The sequence below is a fragment of the Euprymna scolopes genome, chromosome 6, assembly GCF_053919585.1.
Source record: "Euprymna scolopes isolate OS-2025 chromosome 6, ASM5391958v1, whole genome shotgun sequence".
Taxonomy (NCBI): Eukaryota; Metazoa; Mollusca; class Cephalopoda; order Sepiida; family Sepiolidae; genus Euprymna; species Euprymna scolopes.
Window position 1 is genome coordinate 100,844,792 of NC_136487.1, and position 13,879 is coordinate 100,858,670.

General features: G+C 32.3%; 1 protein-coding gene across 2 annotated transcripts in view; it reads left to right on the top strand.

The window, feature by feature from the left end:
- LOC145277823 (mitochondrial carnitine/acylcarnitine carrier protein-like) overlaps positions 1-13,879 on the top strand; it is a 157,538-nt gene that overhangs the window by 47,634 nt on the left and 96,025 nt on the right. For both annotated transcript variants that reach the window (XM_080129725.1, XM_080129726.1), the window contains exon 4: positions 1,682-1,772. In XM_080129725.1, coding sequence (XP_079985851.1) covers positions 1,682-1,772 — 91 coding nt within the window. The remainder of the gene's footprint in view (positions 1-1,681; positions 1,773-13,879) is intronic.

Consider the following 13,879-nt stretch of genomic DNA (forward strand, 5'->3'; position numbering starts at 1 on the left):
ATAATTAAGTAAATGTTTATGATAAGTAAATAACACACACACACACAAATACACACAAATACACACACACACATACACATACGCACACACATCAATGGGGGAAGAGCAACTGCATAAGTATATATACATACACAAATACATAAATATATATATATATATATATATATATATATATATATATATATATATATATATATATATAAGCTTCTGATCAAAAAGATAATAATTAAAGAGAGAATTAGTGAGAGGCAAATATAAAAGAAAATTATAATATATGTAGATGGTAAATTAAATAATTAATTAAATAATGTAGATGGTAAATTAAATAATTAATTAAATAATGTAGATGGTAAATAGATAATTAGTTGTTAACAAGTAAATAATAGACAGAAGAGCAAGTCAGAGGATAGTAATTGTGATAAAGACGTAACTAAAACATTAGAAATCCAAACCTAACACTCAAATTAGCCAATAAGAGTTAATAAGTGTGCAGTGGTCAATGGGACAATGTCGTAATAATTGTAAGTAATGAAAATTTGGTAAATTGGATTACTTAAGGGGAACAGCTCATCAAGAACTTGTATACGTTGGACTTGAAGACAACCATATTGTAGTCAGCTGGAAAGCAGACAAAGGGGAGAGAGTTCCACAGGCGTGCAGTTTTAAGAAAGAAGCTTTGTTCATGGAATCTACGTTTAGATTTAGGCACAGATAAAGAGTGGGGAAATTATTGATAGTGTTTTCAGTTAGATGAGGGTTTCTTGTGAAAGTTTGGCGAGGGGGGCATAGATTGGAGCTCAGACGAGCACTTGCCATGAAAATAATGATAAAGCAGAGACAGGCTCGCAACGTCTCTTCTGTAAGAAAGAGGTTGCAAGGAAGAGAAAAGGACATCCTCCACTAGCCTACGAAGTCTATTTTGAACTCTGACAGGGCAGGATAAGACTTTCTAGCAGCTCCTGCCCAGATGTGGCAACAGTACTCCATCCTTGAACGCACCTGGCTCTATATAGGTAGAGAATTGCATCAACAATGAGATATCTACTGGATCGATAGAAAGATCCCACCATTTTCCCAGCGGCCTTGGCAACAGATTTGATGTACATGTTCCATCTCAGATCAGAAGTAATGGTCAATCCCAGGAGCTTGTCAAAACATGGAGCCTCCCCAAGACGAGTTTCATTGATTTCAATTGATGCCAGCTGGGGATTAGAGCGTTGATGATGTAAGTAAATCGAAATTAATAATTTTGCATCAAATTATAGAAAGAACATTGCAAAAATTCATGGAAAGTGAAACTGACATGGCAGAAATGTAAGAAATATCTCATAATATGACAGCGACACAAAGTGATCTAAAATGATGGGGGAAAACAAGGAAAGAGATTATCATTAGAATACACACTGGAATAGCACAGAGATTACTTGAATCCTAAAAAACCTTATTGCTATTCAAAATTCAGACAAAACCAACGGTTTTTATTAGCGAGAAATCAATGATAAAGAACTGTTGTGATAACACAAATGTGTATGAAAGAAGAGAAGAGTTCTATAAATATGAAGAAAATTGTTGTCACTCAACCTCTAGCGACAATCACCTGTGTTTACCAATATGCATCACTACAAATCCGACTTTTTAAGAAATAATGTTAATTAAAACAGGCCTTTATTGTTTATTTCAGTTATTTACAAACATTTAAAGCAGGCATGCTTGCAGGAACGGTAGCGACAGTTCTGTGCACCCCAGGAGAGAGAATCAAGTGTTTACTACAGGTAAGATTATAATCAATCGAGTTTTAAACCTTTCATGCATGTTGACAGAAATATTCTTGAACAACGTGCCTTCAAATCGAACTGACTTCCCAAAAGGCCCGTAACGATTAACAATGCAAGCAAAACAAAATTCTCGATATTTCTGACGCTAAACAATTATGATTGATCAAATTAAAATTTATGATTGATCAAATTAAAATTTATGATTGATCAAATTAAAATTTATGATGATTTATGACACTGCTTCTATTTGCTGCTGTGGAATAGCATTATGCTAGAAATGTTTAAAGAATTTTTACGGAATCCGTAGGGGAGACAGCTAGAACATTCAGAGACTTAACTGGCCTGTTTCTTGCTCTTTTGCTTTGTGATTCTGATGCTGCTTCCTCTTGTAGTTCCATTTGTTGCTTTTGGAATTAGTGGAGTTTTGCTCTCTAGTTGATTTTAGTTTTCTTTCTGTCGTATCTTTTCATCCAACTGTTTCTATTTCTGTTAAATTTTTGCTGAATCACGGCATTAGTCTTCAACGTTTTTTTTTTTAATGGAACAATGTTGAAATTATGTGTATGGAAACATGCGACTTACGTGTGCATAATTCAACGGGTCGGTCGTGGAATGAAATGAATGAAGAAGAAAGAAACAAAAATGCCTGCCTTATCTCTTTATATGCCTGCAAGGTGACCACCCGATATGCAAATGAGATGCTCCTGGTTGGAGATAAAAGAAGATTGATTTTTTAGAGGGACGTTCATTTTGAAGTTGGATTTCGAAGAAATAAGTTGAATTAGCAGAAGTTCGTTGGGAGTTGAGAGAAGGTGCGTTACGTATACAGAAGTTTGGAAGTTGGAAGTTTGGACAACAGTGTCAACCTTACCCAGGAAATTATTGGTGTGACGGGCGGAAGAAATAACACTCAAATTATTGAATTATATTATGCCATCATTAAAATTTATCTCTGTAAAACTATCGGTACACTATAATTCTATGCTTTGTAATTGCTATATTTCCGGACGTCAATATTTCCTTATTCCACTTGAACTTCATTTTAAGCACTTTCAGTGACAAGTTATTTATTGCAACTCTGTCGAGGTGCCCTATCGTGCCGATGTTAGAGTTAGCATTTCTTCCTTTAGTGCTAGTACTTTCTAGATGTGTGAACTTCAAAAGAAATATGTACAACACAAGAGATGTGATGTGTTTTTCTCTGCCATCTTTGCTACTAGCCATGCAAATATGCAGTTGACTTTAAATCTACTTATCAATCCAGAGACGAAAAAGACTGAAGTTGTTATCGAACCATCCGTATCTATTATTATACTAGCTGCGTTGATCAACGTTTGCTTCCTATCGGCGTTTTTCTTTATACTTAAATGGCACAGAATGTTAAGAGAGTAAACCTTAGCATCCTGTTATGCCCTATTGGTTTGAGAACTCTCCCCTTTAGAAGTCATGTTTCCTTCTTTCCGGTGTTAACCTTCTTAAGATAAAGACGTTGATAACCCGTCTCCGCGTGTGGACCTTCCTTTTTTTACTGATATCGACCGCTACATACATTTAACATGTCTCATTTAACAGGTTATGGCCCCAGCCGACTAATGTTTGATGGCTATGAAAATAATTATGAGATGTTCGAAATTAAATTCATGGGGCACCTTCACAGGATAAAATTAAAAGCCGAGTTAAAAAAAGGAAGATGATGAAATTAACCCACAAAGAAACGAGGATGCGGAACTTACTCAAGTTCTAGATGATAGAAGTTTGGTATTAATCATACGAGACGCGAAAGATGATGGAAGTTTGGTATTAATCATACGAGACGCGAAAGATGATGGAAGTTTGGTATTAATCATACGAGACGCGAAAGATGATGGAAGTTTGGTATTAATCATGCGAGACGCGAAAGATGATGGAAGTTTGGTATTAATCATACGAGACGCGAAAGATGATGGAAGGAAAGCTTTAAAAATTTTAAGAGAACATTATTTGTCCCAAGGCAAACCAAAAATCATTGCCTTGTATACCGAACTGTCTACCCTCCAAAAACACGAGGACGAAGATGTTACCGGCTACGTCATACGTGCTGAAAAAGCGATAGCTGCTTTACGAAATGGTGGAGAGACAATTTCAGACGTATTGGCGATAGCTACGCTACTAAAAGGGTTGCCATCTACCTTCAACACATTAAAAGTCATAGTTACCCAAACAGATACACCACAAACCTTGATGGAATTCAAGGCATCACTACGATCATATGAGGAAACCCAAAATGGAAGACGCCATCATGAAGACATCAAATAAAAAAAGAACCTCCGACGTGTTTTCGGTGCAACAAATATGTCCACTTCGCAAAAAACTGTAACAAAAACAAGTGCTGTAAATTTAGCGAAGTAAAAACTCATGATACAAAATTCTGCAGAAAAAGACAAACTGAAGGAAACAGACATTCATACTAATAGGTAGGAATAAACGCTCACATTATTTCTGATAACTTTGAACTATTAATCGATTGTGGGGCTACTGCCCATATTATTAATGATGACAAAAAAATTGTTACCTTTGAACATGACTTTAACCCAGTAGAACATTATATTGAGCTTGCTGACGGATAAAAAAAATAATATAGCGCTAAAAAAAGGAACGGCAAACGTTACACGATATTTATAAAAAGAGACATAATATTTATTTAAAAAATGTTTTATTCGTACCAACATTTAAACCAAACATATTGTCGGTACAAGCCGCCGTAAGGAAAGGCTGCAGTGTGGAATTTGCACAAAACCATGCTATGCTAACCACCAAAGACAGCGTTAAATTTAAAATAAAGAAAAGGGGGAAACTTCATTATTTAAATAAATGCATAACAAATAGTACACGAGGTGCGACTTGAACACGTGGCACAAAATTTTCGGCCCTTGTAATATTTCCGATATTTTGAAAATGCCGACTATTGTTGAGGGAATGACCATTATTGAAAAAGACAATGCCATAACGCCATGTGAAACTTGTACTCGTGGAAAAAGGCAAAAATTTGCGATCAAGAAAACTAGACGAAAGGGCCAGGTTTCCATTAGAACTAGTGCATTGTGACTTGGCTGGGAAAGTAGAACCTGTTAGTGTGAATGGTTACAAGTATGCCATAACATTTACTGACGACTATTCAGACTATGTGATGGCATATTTCCTCAAGAACAAAAGCAAGACAGTCGACGCTATAAAACAATTCTTGGCCGATAGTGCTTCTTATGGAAGGATTAACAGATTAAGATGTGATAACGGTTCTGAATTCACATCAAAAGAATTCAAATCATTTCTTGTTCAACATAAAATCCGATACGAAACATCAGCCCCCTACTCACTGAGGGAAATATAGATAATAGCAACAGCAAAGCTAGCGAACAGACAAGTAACAAAACAAATGACAGTTCTGAAAACAGAAATCCAAGGTACCCACTGAGGCAGAGAAAACCACAAACCTATTTAAAAGATTACATCACTAGTGATGAATATGAAGAATGTATAAATTCTAAGTGATGCAGATGAAGAATGTATAAATTCTAAGTGATGAAGATGCAGAATGTATAAATTCTAAGTGATGAAGATGAAGAATGTATAAATTCTAAGTGATGAAGATGAAGAATGTATAAATTCTAAGTGATGAAGATGCAGAATGTATAAATTCTAAGTAATGAAGATGAAGAATGTATAAATTCTAAGTGATGAAGATGAAGAATGTATAAATTCTAAGTGATGAAGATGAAGAATGTATAAATTCTAAGTGATGAAGATGAAGAATGTATAAATTCTAAGTGATGAAGATGAAGAATGTATAAATTCTAAGTGATGAAGATGAAGAATGTATAAATTCTAAGTGATGAAGATGAAGAATGTATAAATTCTAAGTGATGAAGGTGAAGAATGTATAAATTCTAAGTGATGAAGATGAAGAATGTATAAATTCTAAGTGATGAAGATGAAGAATGTATAAATTCTAAGTGATGAAGGTGAAGAATGTATAAATTCTTGTGAAAATAAAACTATCCCTAGATAGCCATGAAGCCATAAATTCACCGGAGGCTGACAAATGGAAACTGGCAATGGAGAAGGAGATGAATTCCTTAAAGGAAAACAATACTTTCACTCTGACAACCTTCCCTGAAAAGAAAAATTTAGTTGGGGGGAAATGGGTGTATAATATCAAAAAGATGACAAAACAAAAACGGAGAATACAAAGCTAAATATGTTGCCAAGGGGTACAGTCAGATAAAGGACATATACTACCATGAAATATATGCACCACAAAAATGACCACTATCCGAATTTAATGCAATTTGCTGTGCAATATGATTTGATAATTCACCAGATGGATGTTAAATCAGCATACCTACATATCAAAATAGACTGTAATATTTTCACCCAACAACCCGAAGAATTCATTGCTCCAGGCAATGGTGGGCTTGTTTGGAAATTAAACAAATCACTCTATGATCTAAAACAGATCGGCAAAAATTGGAACGATCTACAGAGTAAAGAACTTCTAACACCCTGTAAACAAAAATTAACTTTCTCTAAGGAAGCAAAATCCTTTGATTCCAAAAGGTACAGAGAGGCTATAGGAAGCCTGGTTTACTTATCTACTTGCACCAGACCCGATATTTCATGGGTCGTAAATAAATTATCACAGTACAACCAAACCCCCACAATTGAACACTGGAATGCAGTGAAGCATGTATTCAGGTATTTGAAAGGAACTTTAAACTTTTGTTTATCTTTCAGGAAATGTGAAGGCGGCCTGAAGTTAACAGGATTTACCGAAGCTCTGAAAACAGAAAAAGTATGTCGAGGTATTGTTTTTTCCTAAATGAAGAAGGACCTGTTATTGCCTGGAAAAGTAAAAAAGCAGTCTACTGTAGCTCTAGGTACATGTGAGGCTGAATATAAAATGACACCAGCCATACAGGAAGCACAATATCTACTGCAATTAATAAACGATATGAATATAAAATGACACCAGCCATACAGGAAGCACAATATCTACTGCAATTAATAAACGATATGTCCAATACAAAAGAATGGAAGCAACAATATATTCTGCATCGCAAAAAACTCTATCATAAATCAGCAGAGAAAACACATAGACATAAAATATCACTACATACGGGATAAAATAAACAATGGTACAATCGAACTGAACTATGTGCTTACCGACAAAAATACAGCAGACTGCTTCACAAAACCTTTGGCGAGGACCTGCATGGACTGTGCAAAATTAAAATTATCAGGATGTAAAGTTTAAACAGGGGTGTTAAAAAAGTAAACCTTTGCATCCTGAGTTATGCCCCTTTGATTTGAGAACTCTCCCCTTAAGGAGTCATGTTTCCTTCTTTCCAGTTTTAACCTTCTTAAGATAAAAATGTTGATAATCCGTCTCCGCATGTGGACCTTCCTTTTTTATTGATATCGACCGCTAGGTGTGTCAGAAATTTCGTGAAAATAGTGAATAATTCCACTCCATCTTTCCAAGCTTATAACTCCTCGAAAAATGTAATTCAAGCCCTATTTTTTTCTTCAATTAAAGGAGCAAGGACCAAGGTTTCATTAAAAAACAAACAAAAAAAACAACATGGTTTTTTTTAAAAAGGTTTTAAACTTCGGACTTTACAGGTAAATTTCTAAAAAAACAGTTCTTTTTTTTTTTGTTGTTTTTAATTTGAATATATTATTTATTGACCTTTTCTCTTCAATTTGTGATATATAAGACTTTGGTACATAAATTAATTATTTACTTTTTAATAGACATTTCAAAATGGGAGGCGTGAATTATTCGACCCCCTGTCTTTCCCAGCTTATAACTCCTCAAAAAATGTAATTCAAGCCCTAATCTTTTTTTTTTTCAATTAAAGGGGCAAGGACCAAGGTACCATTAAAAAAAAAAGAAAAAAACAAGTAATGTGGTTAAAAAAAGGTTTTGAACTTCAAACTTTACAGGCAAAATTCTAAAAAACACTACTTGTTTTTTGTCTTAAATTTGAATATATTATTTATTGACCTTTTCTCTTCAATTTGTGTGTAAATTAATTATTTACTTTTCGGTGAGTAAATTAATTATTTACTTTTGAATAGAAACTTGAAAATGGGGGGGGGCGTGAATTTAAAAAAAACGTTTGTCTAAAATATTATATTCGGTTTATTGGAAAGAGCATAAAATTTCACATTGACCCTGAAAATATCGTAAAAATAGAATCAATAGAAAAATTTTGATAGATTTTTAAACTTTAAAAATTGAAAAATATTGAGTTCGGAAAATTCATTACTGCTTTTTAAAAAAAAAAATGCTATTACTTTTAAAACAACTTTAATAGTTTATTTTGGAAGTATAATTCATAAAGAAAATAAATAACCCACTTTTAACAGAGAAATTACGAGATTTTTATATTTTATTCGCAGTTTCGTGTTAGGGGTGTCAAAAATTCCTACAAAAATTGTGATACACCTAATCGACCGCCACATGCATTTAACATGTCTTATTTAACACAGAATACATGCTAAAATATTGCTTGTTTCTGGGATTGAGTTTTGTTCGAAAATAAAATTCATTTAATTAGTTGCATTTTAAAATTAATCGAACAAGTCACTTATCTTTCATTTTGCTATACAACACATCAGTCAAACTAATAAAACTTATAAACAAAATTCGATTTTATAATTCGATAATATATTGATTACAAAATTCGATTTGATCTAGGATAATATATTAATTACAAAATTCGATTTGATCTAGGATAATATATTGATTACAAAATTCGATTTGATCTAGGATAATATATTGATTACAAAATTCGATTTGATCTAGGATAATATATTGATTACAAAATTCGATTTGATCTAGGATAATATATTGATTACAAAATTCGATTTTATCTAGGATAATATATTGATTACAAAATTCGATTTTATCTAGGATAATATATTGATTACAAAATTCGATTTGATCTAGGATAATATATTGATTACAAAATTCGATTTTATCTAGGATAATATATTAAATACAAAATTCGATTTGATCTAGGATAATATATTGATTATAAAATTCGATTTTATCTAGGATTATATATTGATTACAAAATTCGATTTTATCTAGGATAATATATTGATTACAAAATTCGATTTTATCTAGGATAATATATTGATTACAAAATTCGATTTGATCTAGGATAATATATTGATTACAAAATTCGATTTTATCTAGGATAATATATTGATTACAAAATTCGATTTTATCTAGGATAATATATTGATTACAAAATTCGATTTTATCTAGGATAATATATTGATTACAAAATTCGATTTGATCTAGGATAATATATTGATTACAAAATTCGATTTTATCTAGGATAATATATTAATTACAAAATTCGATTTGATCTAGGATAATATATTGATTACAAAATTCGATTTTATGTAGGATTATATATTGATTACAAAATTCGATTTTATCTAGGATAATATATTAATTACAAAATTCGATTTTATCTAGGATAATATATTGATTACAAAATTCGATTTTATCTAGGATAATATATTGATTACAAAATTCGATTTTATCTAGGATAATATATTGATTACAAAATTCGATTTGATCTAGGATAATATATTAATTACAAAATTCGATTTGATCTAGGATAATATATTGATTACAAAATTCGATTTGATCTAGGATAATATATTGATTACAAAATTCGATTTGATCTAGGATAATATATTGATTACAAAATTCGATTTGATCTAGGATAATATATTGATTACAAAATTCGATTTTATCTAGGATAATATATTGATTACAAAATTCGATTTTATCTAGGATAATATATTGATTACAAAATTCGATTTGATCTAGGATAATATATTGATTACAAAATTCGATTTTATCTAGGATAATATATTAAATACAAAATTCGATTTGATCTAGGATAATATATTGATTACAAAATTCGATTTTATCTAGGATTATATATTGATTACAAAATTCGATTTTATCTAGGATAATATATTGATTACAAAATTCGATTTTATCTAGGATAATATATTGATTACAAAATTCGATTTGATCTAGGATAATATATTGATTACAAAATTCGATTTTATCTAGGATAATATATTGATTACAAAATTCGATTTTATCTAGGATAATATATTGATTACAAAATTCGATTTTATCTAGGATAATATATTGATTACAAAATTCGATTTGATCTAGGATAATATATTGATTACAAAATTCGATTTTATCTAGGATAATATATTAATTACAAAATTCGATTTGATCTAGGATAATATATTGATTACAAAATTCGATTTTATGTAGGATTATATATTGATTACAAAATTCGATTTTATCTAGGATAATATATTAATTACAAAATTCGATTTTATCTAGGATAATATATTGATTAAAAAATTCGATTTTATCTAGGATAATATATTGATTACAAAATTCGATTTTATCTAGGATAATATATTGATTACAAAATTCGATTTGATCTAGGATAATATATTAATTACAAAATTCGATTTTATCTAGGATAATATATTGATTACAAAATTCGGTTTTATCTAGGATTATATATTGATTACAAAATTCGATTTGATCTAGGATAATATATTAATTACAAAATTCGATTTGATCTAGGATAATATATTGATTACAAAATTCGATTTTATCTAGGATAATATATTGATTACAAAATTCGATTTTATCTAGGATAATGTATTGATTACAAAATTCGATTTGATCTAGGATAATATATTGATTACAAAATTCGATTTTATCTAGGATAATATATTGATTACAAAATTCGATTTTATCTAGGATAATATATTGATTACAAAATTCGATTTTATCTAGGATAATATATTGATTACAAAATTCGATTTGATCTAGGATAATATATTGATTACAAAATTCGATTTGAATCTAGGATAATATATTGATTACAACGTTTCTCTAATAATTTGGTGCGTTTTTCTAGAATGATTTGTTTTTAACCTCAAAATGCGCATCAGTTTCCGATATTACTTCTTCATTCAAAGTAAATTTAATTCCCTAGAGTATTCATTTGAAGTTTACAAACAGCAAGTAATCACTGGTGGCAAGGTCTGGAGAATAGGGTGGGATTCGAAATGCAATTTTAATAGTTTTATCATCGTTGTGATCGACTTATAACATGGTGCAGTATTTTAATGATCTTTTAATTCTTTTCTTTTTGCCGCTTTTTTAACATTTTTTGCTCATCGATGAACGAAATACTTTACATGTTCCAAAATACAAATACCAAAACCTTGCCTGCTGATGTTTGTGTCTTTGCTTTAGACTTTCACTTGCAGCTGTTCATTCATCTGATTGCCAATTTGACTGCAGAGTAGTTCTGTATTTCATACATTGGAAAATATTTATGTAAAACACACTCTTTTGTTAAGTTAAAGCAGTTGCGAACGATGCTCTGAATTGAATCTTTTGATAACGAAACAAAAATGTCAACATTAAGAAAAGTCAACCGCAAAAATGATAAACGGCTGCAATTAGTTTGTTGGTTAGAAACTAGCAATTGAAGTTGCTGTGACGATAGTTATGATGACGATAGTATCCAGAAAGACAAACCAACTCTTTTTATCATTTTATTATTTTTAAATACATTTCTATTTGGCGATATAATTATCTGTATTTCCCAATTAACAGTTGAACTGTGCCTAAATTATTCGATATTCAGACGGGTATTCATATTGTACACCAACTGCCTCAATTCATCAAGTATTTTCTAAAATGCCTTTTTCCCCCATTAATGATTAAGACGTTTGTTCCAAGCACCCGAATATTATAAAACCAAAGTTGTCTTTGTGATTTGGTCATTTTTCAATCTCAGATCCGCCTCCTCCTCCTCCTCCTCCTCCTCCTCCTCCTCCTCCTCCTCCTCTTCCTACTACTACTACTACTATTACTACTAATACTACTACTAATACTACTACTACCAATACTACTACAACAACAACAACAATGATAAATTAAAAACAGAAACAGAGAAGAGTAACAAGCTCCTCTGACAAATCACAACAGATACAATCACAGACCTAAACAATTTAATTTACGCAGGAGCCAAGATGGTAAGTATGAAGTTCAAATCAGAAAAACAGCCGGCATCGACAAAACCTGGATGGGAAATAAGGCCAGAAACTCAAATAAACAAACCTAAAAAAGAAGCCAAAACGATTATCAGGAAGAAAGCAACGTGGAGAAAAGTGAAAATTGGAAATGTGACTTGCAAAGAGAGGCTAAACAAGAAACACGAAGATCTGAACCAAAAAGTAGCAGCAAAAGAAGGAAGATTAAGACGATATAGATACAAATCTGAACAATTCAAGCAAAACCAGGACATTTGAAAACAATGAAACCAAATTTTACCAAAACGTGAACGGAGGAAAAACAAAAATGGAACGACCAAACCCAACAGAAACAAAACTCTATTGGAAGAACGACAGGACTACAATAGAAAGGCCGAATGGCTGAAAGACATGAAAGAAGAGTTACAACGAACCGAAAAAGGAACGGTGAATGAAATCAGCAAAGAAACCATAAAGAAAATCAAATGGCAAACTGGAAAGCACCAGGACACAACGGGATACAGGCATACTGGTTCAAAAAATTTACAACTCTGCACGAAAGATTAGCTCAAAACATTAAAAGATGTATACAGGAAACAATCGTACCGACTTGGATGACAAAAGGCAGAACTACGTTGATACAGAAGGACACAGAGAAAGGAAAGAATCGCCCCCCCCCCAGCAACTATAGGCCTATCACGTGCTTACCCACTACGTGGAAAATACTGACAACACAACTGAGGGAACAAATCTACAACTCCCTGAATAATCGTGGACTTCTCTTTGAGGAACAGAAAGGATGCTAGAAAGGAAAAAGGGGAACACATGATTTGCTATATATAGACCAAAAGATCCTAAAGGAGGTAAAAAGAAGAAGAAAGAATTTAACGATGGCATCGATCGACTACAAAAAGGCGTACGAAAGGATCCCTCAAGCATGCATACTAGAATGCTTAAAAATGTATAAAATACCAAGCAGGATCATCAACCTGGAATTGACAGCTGATGGACAACACATAACAGAAATTAACATACAAAAGAGCATCTTCCAGGGAAATTCACAATCACCATTGCTGTTCATCATAGCCATGATGCCCCTGAACAATATACTGAGAAAGTGCCAAGTTCTCTAACACAGAGGAAAAAATGTTCCATCTGATGTAGATGGACGATCTGAAACTTTTCACAAGGACCAAAAATGAACTAGAGATATTAATAAATACCACCAGGATCTTCAGCCAGGATATCCAAATGGATTTTGGTATGGAAAAGTTCGCATTACTAGTTATAAGAAAGGAAAAACTAGAGATGACAGAAGGCATGGAACTACCCAACCAAGTGGAGATGAGGGCACTAGGGGAACAAGACGCCTATAAATACGTAGGAGTACTGGAAGCAGACACCGTCAAAGCAACAGAAATGAAAGAGAGAATTGGAAAGGAATACCTCAGGAGAACAAGACAACTTCTCAAAGCAAATTATATAGCAGAAACCCAATGAAAAGCATAAATACATGGGCAGTACTCTGTACCGTTTATAGGGTGGACTAAAGAAGAACTGAGACAGCTCGATCAGAAGACCAGGAAACTCATGACCCCTGAAGGATGATGTTGACTGATTCTACATAAAAAGGAAAGGCGGTGGGAGGGGACTGGTTAGTATTGAAGACTGTGTGAATTGCACCAAAATAGAACTAGAAATATAAATAAATACAAAACACTGAAAAAATAATCATAGCAGTGAGAGACACTGAAAAAATCAATAAAACAGAAAACAGAGAGACAAAGGATAAAACAAGAAAAGAAAAATGGGAAAAGAAACAACTACACGGAAGATTCATAAGAATGACAAAAGATGAAAATAACGAAAACACTTGGACATGGATGCGAAAAGGATATGTAAACCGAGAAACTGAATTCCTAATAACTGCAGCACAAGCCAACTCGATAAGAACC